This window comes from Pinus tabuliformis, chromosome 9, assembly GCF_031772625.1.
Source record: "Pinus tabuliformis cultivar Carrire ecotype Pingquan chromosome 9, CPIR1, whole genome shotgun sequence".
In the NCBI taxonomy this organism is placed as follows: Eukaryota; Viridiplantae; Streptophyta; class Pinopsida; order Pinales; family Pinaceae; genus Pinus; species Pinus tabuliformis.
The window spans coordinates 1,957,485,792-1,957,497,802 of NC_142307.1; the positions used below are offsets into that span (position 1 = coordinate 1,957,485,792).

At 35.4% G+C, this 12,011-nt stretch overlaps 1 protein-coding gene across 3 annotated transcripts in view; it reads left to right on the forward strand.

The window, feature by feature from the left end:
• Positions 1–5,371, forward strand: part of LOC149156822 (protein SIEL-like) — a 281,782-nt gene extending 276,411 nt beyond the window's left edge. For all 3 annotated transcript variants that reach the window (XM_089438630.1, XM_089438631.1, XM_089438632.1), the window contains 2 exons: positions 3,414–3,976; positions 4,366–5,371. In XM_089438630.1, coding sequence (XP_089294756.1) covers positions 3,414–3,976; positions 4,366–5,302 — 1,500 coding nt within the window. In that variant the 3' untranslated portion in view covers positions 5,303–5,371. The remainder of the gene's footprint in view (positions 1–3,413; positions 3,977–4,365) is intronic.
• The last annotated feature ends 6,640 nt before the right edge of the window (positions 5,372–12,011 follow it).

Genomic DNA, 12,011 nt, shown 5'->3' on the forward strand with positions numbered 1-12,011 from the left:
TTTTAACAAGAAAAGTATAAAAGGAGGCTTAAGGGTCACTTGGAGAACATACTGAGGGAGACCAGTCAGTTCAATTTCTGGAGCGGGGTTAGCTGAGAAATTGAACCAGTGGTCTGGTGAGTAGTCAAGAGGCAGCAAGTACGGAACAGAGAGACGAGAGATCAGTGCAGAGGCAGAAAAGGCAGACGCAGGGCCAGAGGGAGCCACGCAGAGGCAGCAGAGACTACACAGAGCTAGCAGGGCCTGCGTCATCCACGCAGAGGCTGCAGGAGTGACGCAGAAGGCCAGAGAGTCTATGCAGAGTCTCAACAGGTTGACGCAGAGGGTTTCAAACTACGCAGAGGGCAGCAGGGCTGACGCTGGGTTCAGAAGAAGTGCTGGGGAATTTTTCTATTTGTGGGTAAGCCAATGTGGCACCCTGTTGTACTAGAAAATTGTTGAATAATAAAATCCTCCCTTGCTGCACCAGTTTTCCCACATTGGTTTTTTTCCGGGGACATTAGTCCAAAATATCTATGTCAATGTGTTGATTCTTGTGCATATGTTTGTTTCTTTATTACAATGTGATATTTGCAGCAATATTTATTTTAATGTTTATTGAAGTGATTTCATGAATAACTTATGGTGGAATAAGTAGGAAAAGTAAATCACTTACTGTAGTGATTGAATTTTCACACTCGGTAGATAAGTTAGTTGAATGTTTGATGATTTTATTCTCTAAATGTTTTATGTTTTATGATATGCTTAAAAATTTGATGTATATTTGTAATTGCTAGAATCTAGATGGTTGATGCTTGAATAATTAATCATTGATGTACAATGGAATCATGGATACCATATCTATCTTAGTTTATGTAAAAATATGCATGTTTTTATGTCTTCTACAACTAATTTGGTATTTGGGATGTTTTTTTTTTAGTATAAATGCAATATATATATATATATATATATATATATATATATAGTAGACGCTTCCAAGACGCTTTGTTTCCAAGACTTTTGAGAAATGATGCTTCTGTGTCCCCGCTTCGTCTCCACTTCATGCAACATTGAGTAGGACTTGAATGTTTAATGACCTTGTGGGCTGGGATTTGACAACTATCTCGAAGAGGCATTTCTTCTAGTTTCCTTGCTTCTCTATGAAAGTTCCCACATTCAGTTCTTGACAACTGTGCATCTAATTTAGATACCACTCTCTTTGCCAACCCATTAGCTATTTGATTGGCTGATATTTAAACATTGATAAGCCAAATTTCCTCTATGTTTCCTATTGCTTCTTTTATCCAATCAATCTGAGTACCTAACTCCCATTAGGGTTCTTTGTTCTTGTTTATATAATCAATCAATATTGTAGAGTCACCCTCAATCTTAATTCTTTGGAGGCTAAGTTGCAGACAAATATTGATCCTGAAATTAGGGCATCCATTTTAGCCTGATTGTTTGCTATTGTCCCTGAGAACTTGTGATATCTTTCCTCCTAAGTTGCACGAAACGGGTATGAGTTTCCGAAACGGGCACGGGTATGAAACGTGACCTCCCCAAATTTTGGAAACAGGGAAACACAATATATATATATATATATATATATATATATATATATATTAGGACATTTAAGAAATATGTGCAATCATAAAGCATATATGATACATTCTAATTTATTACATTATGATTAAATTTTCAATTGTCAATGCATAAACTATAAGTCTCTAAATTTACATCACATTTACTCATGAATGATCACATAATGAAAATAGCAATATCAAAAATCAGCCACAAGAAATTTCTAATTTCTTGTCTCGTGCTTGATTGGGAGTCTCCTCCTACATAGTCGAACGACCTTAGTGCTCTTGATTAAATACAAGTTTCATACCCTAGTACCCTACGTGCTCTTGATTTTTGAGAGTCTCCCCTGCATAGGGGGCTTGGTTCTCTTGATTAAATACAAGTTCCATACCCTAGTACATGAAAAAATCCAATAGAAACATTGTAATCCCCCCAATCCTGAAATCCTGAAAAACAGATAAGTCTGCTGGATTTTGAGTGAGATCTAAAATTATACTTTCTCCATATGAAATCTAATGAGGGCGAAACCACTCTCAAACATCTTGAGTCATTTCATGGTAATGTTAAAAATTTAAGTACAAGTGACATTCTCCTTTATTTTTCATTTTCACCTTTATTTTTCATTTTCATCCTTTTACTTTAAGAATTTAACATTACCATGAACTGCATATCAACACTAGGGCCATAGGTTTGAACATTAGGCTGCTCCACTCAGAAAATCCTCTTTTTTATAACTTGAGAGGCATCTAAAAGATATTTTAGTTGCCCAATAAAAAATTAGAAGCAAAAACATAAAAAAGAAATACAAGAAAAAGTCAAGTTAGAAGAGGAAACTCCACCGTATGGCCTGGAAACGCGTTTCTGGCCGTACTGGCCACGTTTCCTCCTCGAGAAATAGGCCAGTACGGCTGAAAACGCGTTTCTAGGCCGTACGGTACGAGTTTCCTCGTTTCCGTTTCGTTTCCCGCTGGAAACGGACCCTTCTCCAACGTTTCCTGCAACTTAGCTTTCCTCCATGATTTCTACAAACTGCCCCGGCCCCACTCTAATCCCAGCTTGCCCTTTGATGTCCCTTAATAGTTCAGTATGATCCATCCTTCTCTTGGGTTCTTCCATCCCTGTTGGGGGTTTTCAGGTTCCCATATTATCTATCCATTTTTGGGAGAGGTACTTTTATTTAACATTTTTGAAAATATTTTTGACATGCGACTTTATGTAGTAAATGATCCAGAAAGAGAAAAAATCTAATCATAAACATGAGGGTCTTCTAAGCAATCACAATTATCTCTCAAGAGGCATTATTCTTTGAGATGAATAATCTAACTATATTCCTTCTTTTATTTGAAATATCCCTCAGCATTGCTCAAGAAGTTAATTTCATTGCAAAAATTTACCTGATTATTAACATTAGAATGCACTAGCACAAAGTCTGAATCGTATGCAGACATCTGTTATTTCCTAGAAATGAGAAACTTAAAATCAGCAAAAGGAAAACCTTTACAATGATGCCAGTTAAGTTGACTGCTTCACCCAATACATTTTATATCCTGATAGGTCCCATTCATCCCTGCTTTAGTAAATTGCGCATCACTGATAGCATCCTTGGAGATCATCAGCTTTCACTGGATTGTAAACCTTTTCCATAGGGTGAAATAGTTTTCCTCAACAAATTTACCATTCGTTGGAGATGAGCTTTTGTGCTATTTTTCTGTCAGTTTTGCTGCTTATTTTTTCTCCTGCAGATCCTTTTGGAGAAGAGGAGCGGGCAACTTGATTTTGGTTAAGATGAAGGTTGTGTCTTAAGAGCAAGGAAGGATTTTAAAATGCTAATATAATGTCAATGGCTGCAGATAACAGCATATTCAAATGAAGATTTAGGTTTGGATCAACCTCAAGTAGCAGCGTTATTGATCATGATGTTGGCAGCAGAAGTCTCAAATGTAGGAATCCGCTTTCAAATCCCAAAAGAGGTGGTTTCATATGCGAAATATTTCCATGGAAAGTTCATTAGTGCTCTGGGATCAACTGTAACTGTAAAAATGCAGAGTCCACCTTCAGACGATTGGCAGAAGAGTTCAGAAAACAACAATTATGAAAACTTGATTGCATCAAGTTCTATAGTTCCATATCAGGATGAGGGAAAGGAGATATGCCAAAGATTTAGATGTGAAACAAATAATATAAGACCACAGTTCACAGCATTAGATATGGGGGATGGATTTCCAAATAATTTATTAAAACATTGTGAGACATTGGCAAAGGACGTTGATGGACCTGAAATGAGACAACATAAACGAAATTCTCCATGTGAAAGTGAGATCTTACATACAGCTACAAATATTCTCAGGGTGGTTGCTGCGACTTGGCCTTTGATTAAACAGAGGGCATTAGTTGATGTCCTAAAGACTTTGAGGTGAGAATCTTCCTTTGGTTTCTGTCCCTTCAGTGTATTCTGACTTCTAGATTAGTTATACCATGAATGTTTTTAGGGATAAATTGTTAATTTATTTTTAGGTGCAAAATATAGTTCCATCCATGAAATCATTTTAATTCCTTTTTTCTATGCTCGCTACTTTATTGCTTCTTGTATGTGTTGAAGCTTGCATAAGAATGTAAACATTTATGCAAATGCAGATATACCAATCTTAATGTCAGTTGTCTGCTTATTGCATTATCATTGTTTGTGCAACATTGAGTAGAACAGATATCGATCATGTAACAGTAAAATTAGTTTTCATTCCTCTGTTTTCTCTTTGCATGGCATATATTTTAGCACTAACTTCCATTTGGATTGGAACATAGTGAGTGCAGGGAAGACTTGGGAAAAATTGAAAGAAATTTTGAAGGGCCTAGCTCTGTGATAGCCTTTTCATCTCTCTATATATATTCAATTCAGTTTTTAGCAAAGCTGTGGGCCAACTTGATACCTGGAAGCTGCCGAAATACATATCATTCTGGAATAAATTCACCAGAATGCTTTCTGCAACAATTAGACAAAGCATTAAGACGAATGGGGAATTGCTTTTTGGGCCTAGGTGAAGAACAAGAGCTGCACATACTTGAGCTTAATGCCCTCAGTTATATGTTGAGGTTGTCTGCGTCAGGACTAAATGTACATTCCCAAATATTTACCAGATTGAAGTCCATAGTTTCTACTGCTGAGGTCCTCTATGAAGGACTTGGATTGGAGCATTCTGACTTTTTAGAGCGAGTTAAGAAGCAACTTTGTGATGACGATCCAAATTTATCATGTCTCTTGAAACTTGTTCAGGAATTACCTAAACATTTTTTCCTTGAACCCATATTTCTCAGTGAAGAACTTAAAGAAATTAGAGCAGTTTTGCTTGTTCCAGAAAATAGCTATGAGCGACCTCTTAATTTTGTAATAGGTGTGCCTATTGGAATTACCTTGCACATCACTTTGTACAATGTAACTAGTGAACACAGAATTTGGTTGTTGATGGTATTGGGAGACTCGGTACAATATAACCAAATAGATGTCAATGAATTTGAAGGAAATGGTGGAGTAAAATCTGGTTCAGTTACTGTGCCATTTTACGCTGCGAAAAAAGTTGCATCATGTTTCTTAGAAGTTTCTGTTACAATGGAATGCCCTTTTGCATTTGGGAGAGTCCTATTAAATAGATTTCAGGCTGGTCCAAAAGGGGAACTAGTTTCACTATCCAATGTGGAAAAAATTGATATAGTTGCATGTATCAGGAAGAGATCAAACACATGAATTGGAAATTGTTCCTGTCAATGTCATTGTTCTCTCCCTTGTGCAAAGGGAAATCACCTTTATGGTTCATTTATAAGCTACCTTTCCTTTTTTGTTTTTCTTACTTTCTTTTATTGGTACATTTATCTTTTATTTTTCTGTAAAAATTTCCCTATTCATTTTGAGTATGCATGAAAACTGTAGAGTACATGTTTTAAAAGCCATTCAATATGTAGGATTATAACTCCACACCTTGCTAGAGGTTTGTGAAATCAAGTGATTTCATAGCTTTGCAATTTCTTAAGAACCTAATTTCTTCGAAGTAATAAATGTGAAGTCTTCTTTAAAATATCTACTAATCTTCTATACATTTTATCAAATTTCTCTTTAAAGCATCCCAAATACATTGTGTCTAGAGGAATATATTAGAGAAATGGTTTTCCTCGTACTTGCCATGATCTAGGTGCCCATTTAGGGCCATCCAAAAAATGGTCTTGATATTGGTAGTTTTTGGGTCATATACGGTTGATACATATTTTGGGGCCTACCCATACACTTTTTGAGGTTTTGATGTGTAATGATTGAGCATCTGGTTGAAAATGCAATTCCTTTTTCCAACGAGTTAAAGAAGACTTGAAATGGAGCAAGAAGAGAAAATTTATGGTCTTGGCTTTTTCTCAGATAGTTTAGTCACTAGTGTGCAAACTCTTTTTCTAAACCATATTGAGTTGGAGCTTAGTGTGCACACTTAGTCAAAGCTTCATGGTCTGGTTAAGGTCCTTGCATCTTAGGGTTTTGGTCTCTTTAGTTTTTTCCACATTATCATAAGACCTCTAAGATTAGTTTTTTGCGAAGTTGCATAGTAGAGGCATCTCTTGTCAATGATAGATACCACCATTCTAGCAATTGTATTTGTACAATGTTTGTCGCCATCCTTCTAGTGATACAATTTGGTTTTCATTGTATCTCCATGTCACTTTCTAGGTTAATGCTATCTTTCGTTTTGTTGTCAACATAATCTAAATTAGTGGTATCAGAGCAATTTGTGCTCTATTTTTTTTTTGTGGTTTCCCCCCACAAGCTCAAAGTAGAGGGAGTTGGGCCATGATCTAACTAATCCTAGTGATGATGTTCCTCACTAACCTAAGCAACCTTTCTTGGTGAAGGAAATGGAGTAGAAAATTTTAACAAGCTTTGTTTTAGGAAGTTCTTGAGTGATAAAGGAGCTAGATGATGGATCATTTTGTGCATATCCTTCAATGACTCCCAACAATGACAAGGGCGCCTTTGGCAAAATAGTGATTTTGGAGGACCAATACCCTTCAAGGTACAAGTTAAGTTTAATATCCCTCTACTGAAGTCAAGATAGATGCAAAAGAGTTGGAGAGATGATTAAATCAGCTAGAGGGTTTTTTCTTTATTTGCAACTTTTCCTATAGTGAGAAGATCACCTTTTCACTCTTGAAGTACCTTCCCCATGTAAAGCATTGGTGGCATACCTATTATGTGAAACATGTTGGAGATGATTTTGAAACACATGTAACAAAACCCACTTGGGGGTATTTTTTCATTGCCCACAAAGAAGAGTATTTACCTATTGGAAACTATGAAAACAAATGAACGAGATGGGCAATCTTCTCTAAGGTAATGACTAGGTTGTGCTAAAGTACACCAATGTCTTTGATACCCTATGTGCTACATTATGTATCAAGACATTTGAGTGGCACTTGGTTCCAAAACATTGTAATAGCGTGCATAGATACATCTATACATAAATGTAGTTTTTGGACTTCTCGTCACTTGGAGCAATTTACTATTACATTGTTAGGATTGAATAATTTTTTTAGCAAAATTGTAAGGAAGAGTTTGGGGTCGAGAATTAGCAACAAAAAGAAGGGAACTGAAACCTTAACACTTCAAAAAGGACATAGCAAGGATAACCTATCTCAAGATACCTAGTGAAAGCAACATATAGAGAACACATGGAAGTTAAAGGACATGGGAGGATGGTGCAACACCCATAAAATCCCTTGGCACAACAATGACAAAGTTATGTTCAACCATGGTTATTAGATGAGCTTAAAGCCTCAAACTTGATTTAGTGTGAAGGCCACCACATCCTATGGATGGGGAAATAAAATGGATCATCAACATAGAATCCAATGTCACAATCACCGTTGCAAAGGTCACTAAAGGAGCTTGGGGAAGGTGATTGCCTCTTCCACTTGCAAATGTAGGTGAAGGGGACATCACTTCATGTCATTGTTGGTAGCAATTGTCAAGAGAACTTGATCTTAGTTGAGTTTGTGAAGAGAATGACATTTCTAATAATGTAAAACCCCTAGCTATACACCATTGGTTCCTTGAGCTAGGGTCAAGACATCCATGTAATCAACAATGCCACCTACAATATGTTGCCAAGCTCGTCAAATATGACATACTATGTGACATTACTGCATTTGAAGTTTGTGATTTCTTTTAGGACAACCATATATGTGGAGTGTCGGCCTCATATTATCATCATTACCCGAGGATATTATCTCTAGATGATATGATAGGTAGCCTTAATCACTATAATATTTGTAATCACAACAACATTTTTGTGTACCCTTTTAATGTCCTTACATTGTCCTAGCATCCTTATAGTGTCTTTCTATGGGGCGGGGGTGATATAAAGAAACACAACACAAATTGAATGTTAGGAGGATTCTAAGGATGCAAAAAGGGATGAAATAATGACACAAAAAAGGATGCAACAAGAACACAATGGACATGTGAGAGACATAGAAAAGGGACGCAAAGACAAAATACCAAAGGGACCATCATGCACCCTTTTCTCCAATTTGTGCATGAGAGGATGCTAGGAAATGTTGCAAAAATGACCTATTTTAGTACTTCATTCCACAAAAACCCCAAAGAAAGATGCTCTAATACCAATTTAAACTATAAATGGGTGTGGACATGTTATATCCCAATGAGGATTCAAGGGGCATGTGAAGGCTATGGACAAAGCCTTAAAGGAAATTTTTTGGGTTTGTTATGTATTATTTTGGTCAATGGTTTTGGTCCATTGTAAACTAATTCTAGTTAAGGAATTAGGGTTGTAATCTAATCCATGTTTAACCATTAGGGGCTTCCACAGTTACAACATATTAGATATCAAATTTGAGATTAACTGTGTAAAATAAGTCATTAACCTATGACCACATAAACTTCTTAAACTCAGATCTATCAAGCATCGAGAAGGGTCAAATTTGCCGAGGTCTTAATATTTTTTATCATTTAGTTCCAAGTCATGTATTGATTCCTTAGATTAAACGATAAACAAATTACACCTTAAGAAATTTGATTCCTCCTAGTGCTGGATAGATCCAAGGTTAAGATGGGTTTATGCTAGTTTATTTTTTTAGATGTGACATACATATTTAGTTGTTTGTTTGTTTATTTATTTATTGTTGTCACAGACATATGTATATACATTATTATTATTTGTAACATTTTCCACATACTAGGTTGTAAATCACCTTGCTACTGTCAATGCAATCTACTATGAATCGAGTCCAATCATTTTTTTGTTGGTTATCAACAAACAAAAAAACAATCATTTTTCTAATTCCATTAGTAACTTATGTGCATAAATAAGTCTTTGTGTTTTATTTTTATTTATAAATTAAGTAGACATTTTTTTCTCTATTTCCATTACCGACTCATAATTAGAAGTAAATCGTTGTTAATATTACTATTGTCATGTAGTAAAATTAATAATACTTTCTATTTCTAGTTTTAACTCAAAGATAACTTGTAGTTTTTTACTTTAAAGCTTGTATTTTTAAAATTTGTTAATATAAGTATTTTTTCATTATTTTTCAATAGTGTTATCTATGCTTGCGTGACAGTGTCTCCTCCATATTGGGCTTGTTACCACTCAAACTAGTAGGTTTTCCAAGGTCTCTGGGCTTTGCTAATATGGCACGCACAAGACAAATTTCCACTCTTATATCGACATGTGTTCCCATTCTTTAAACCCACTCCTACTTATGGGACGATTCCCTATGTAAAATGCTTCACCTAGTCATTAATATACTAGTGCCTTAAATGGGGTCTTAAGTGAAAAGACAAGGTAATTCTTTCTTATTAAACTGATTTGGAAATGATATTTACACCAAAAAATAGTGTAGACCAATAATGTAATTTACTCAAAAATGCTTAAAAGAGTAAAAATTCAATATACTTACCAGAGATACAAGTTTTCTTTAAAGTATGCATTTAGTAAGGGGCTATCTTGTGTTTTTCTACTTGCTTTCTTGTGACCGCAAATTTGAAAAAAATGCAAAAAAACACAAGACACAATAGAGAAACTCCCTTTCCAGGGCTAGCCACAAGTGTCTATATGCTTCAGATTGATAATCTAGGGATGGGAGAAGCTCAAATAACATGTATATGTCAATTTTATGTTTCCTAAGCTTTAAATCTACAACAGATTTGCATTTCCAACAAGTTGAAAACTTCTTGCAGAGGTCTAGGGGTCAAATTCCCATTTAGTGGAAACCCATAAATTTATCTAGCTTGTCATTTAACTTTTTAAGTATTGGAGTAAGCTAGAAATAGTCGTAAAACAATGATATCAACTTGATAAATAAATTTGGAATCTAATGCTTATGGATGTATACTAACTTGGAAAATGTCCATGTGTTTTGAATTTTGTTGGGTTTAAAGTATGTATTGCTATAGATTAATGTAGATCTGCAAAATTAACTCAATATACCATGTGAAATATGTATGAAAACCCAAAATAAGGTATATCTTTCCTTTGGATAAAATTTGAAAAGTGCATGCTAGTAAATATTTTTATTTTTATTTTGATAAAAGTAGAAATCGAAAAGATTGAGTTTTAAAATAAGATGTTTGCTAAGATATGCTTACCTTAGCCCAATATTACCTTCAAGTGTCAGGTTACAAATCAAAAACACTTTTAAGTTGACCTTGTACTTTGGACATTGCGATGAGTTTGGAGTCAAAAACACTCTGTCGCCCCCATCTTTGCCTAAGATAGCTCCATAAGTCCTCAAGTTCAACTAGGAGTGACTTCTAGTGAAGCATCTCCGATTTTCAGATTGATTATGAGATTGGAAGAGATCTTCACCTAGTTGAAGACACCCTTGATGAGGGTTTGTCCAACCACTAGATCCAATAGTTCCAACCTCCAACAAGTTTGCAATGAATAGCATCTTGGTTGCACCCTCCGTGTGTTATGTACCTAGATCAAAATAACACAAAGATATAAGAAGAGATAAATCAACGAATTGATAATAAGCCACTTCAAGGGGGCAACCTCCTTTTACATCACATAAATGAAAAATTCTTGGATGATTCGAATGACATGACCTCCTTGGTATATATAAGAGTCTAAAGGGCAAAACTATAATTAGGGCCTACATAACAATAATAATGTAAGGACGCAACAATAACAACATAGGGGCTACACTAGTATTATAGAGACTTAACATCATAGGGGCTGCACTAGTATTATAGGGACTTAGCATGTTCTTCTTAAAAAAATTGTTGTCCTCTACACCTGAGTAGTTTTGGATGCTTTTGTATAAAATATTCATCTTCTCATGTGGAATCTTCAACAGGTAAGTTCTTCCACTTAATGAGATGCTCTAAAATTGATCAATTATGTAGTTGTCAAATTCTTGTTTTAGTGATTTCTTTAGGCTCCAATATGAATTTCCCTTGCTCATCAAGTTCTAGAAATATAGTTTGAACTGAGATCTTGTCACCAATAACCTTCTTTAAACATGAAACATGGAAAATTGGGTGTACTCGCGAAGATGCAAGCAACTCCAATTTGTATGCCATAGTACCAATCTTTTGCAACACCCTATAAGGGCCATAGTACTTGGGTTATACTTCTTAACTTGCTTGAGGGACATTTGTTTGTATGGTTGTAGCCATAAAAATACCTAATTGCCCACATCAAAACTTTTTTCATTGCAATGTTGATCTCCTTATTGTTTCATTCGATTTTGTGTTGGAATCATGTTTGTTGAAGTATGTAGCTATGACTGGTCCTTATAAATGTACAATTTGTACTTGTAATAATAAAATATAAACTACATTTATGACAAAATAAACGATTTGAAGCATGTTCTTCATGCTTGCAAGAAAATAAGAAATTTGAATTTTAAATTTGTACTTTTCCCTCCGTAAGAAACCAAGTAGGCTCCTCTAATTGCTCAAGTAAGCTCAACCTAAGTTGCAGGAAACGTGGGTAGAGGGTCTGTTTCTATATGGAAATGTGGAAACCCGTACGGTACGGCCCAAAAATGCGTTTCCATCCGTACTGGCCCGTTTCTCGAGGAGGAAACTTGGCCAGTACAACTGGAAACGCGTTTCGAGGCTGTATGACAGAGTTTCCTCTTGTAACTTGACTTTTTCTTGTATTTTATTTTTTATTTGTTCGCTTCTAATTTTTTATTGGGTGACCCAAATATCCTCTAGATGCTTCTAGATGTCTCTCAAGTTATAAAAAAAAGGAGTTTTTTTAGTGGGGCAGCCGAATGTTCAAGCCTATGGCTCTAGTGTTGATATGCAGTTCATGGTCAGTTCATGGTAATGTTAAATTCTTAAAGTAAAAGTGACATTCTCCTTTATTTTTCATTTTCATTCTTTTACTTAAATTTTTAACATTACCGTGAAATGACTCGGGATGTTTGAGAGTGGTTTC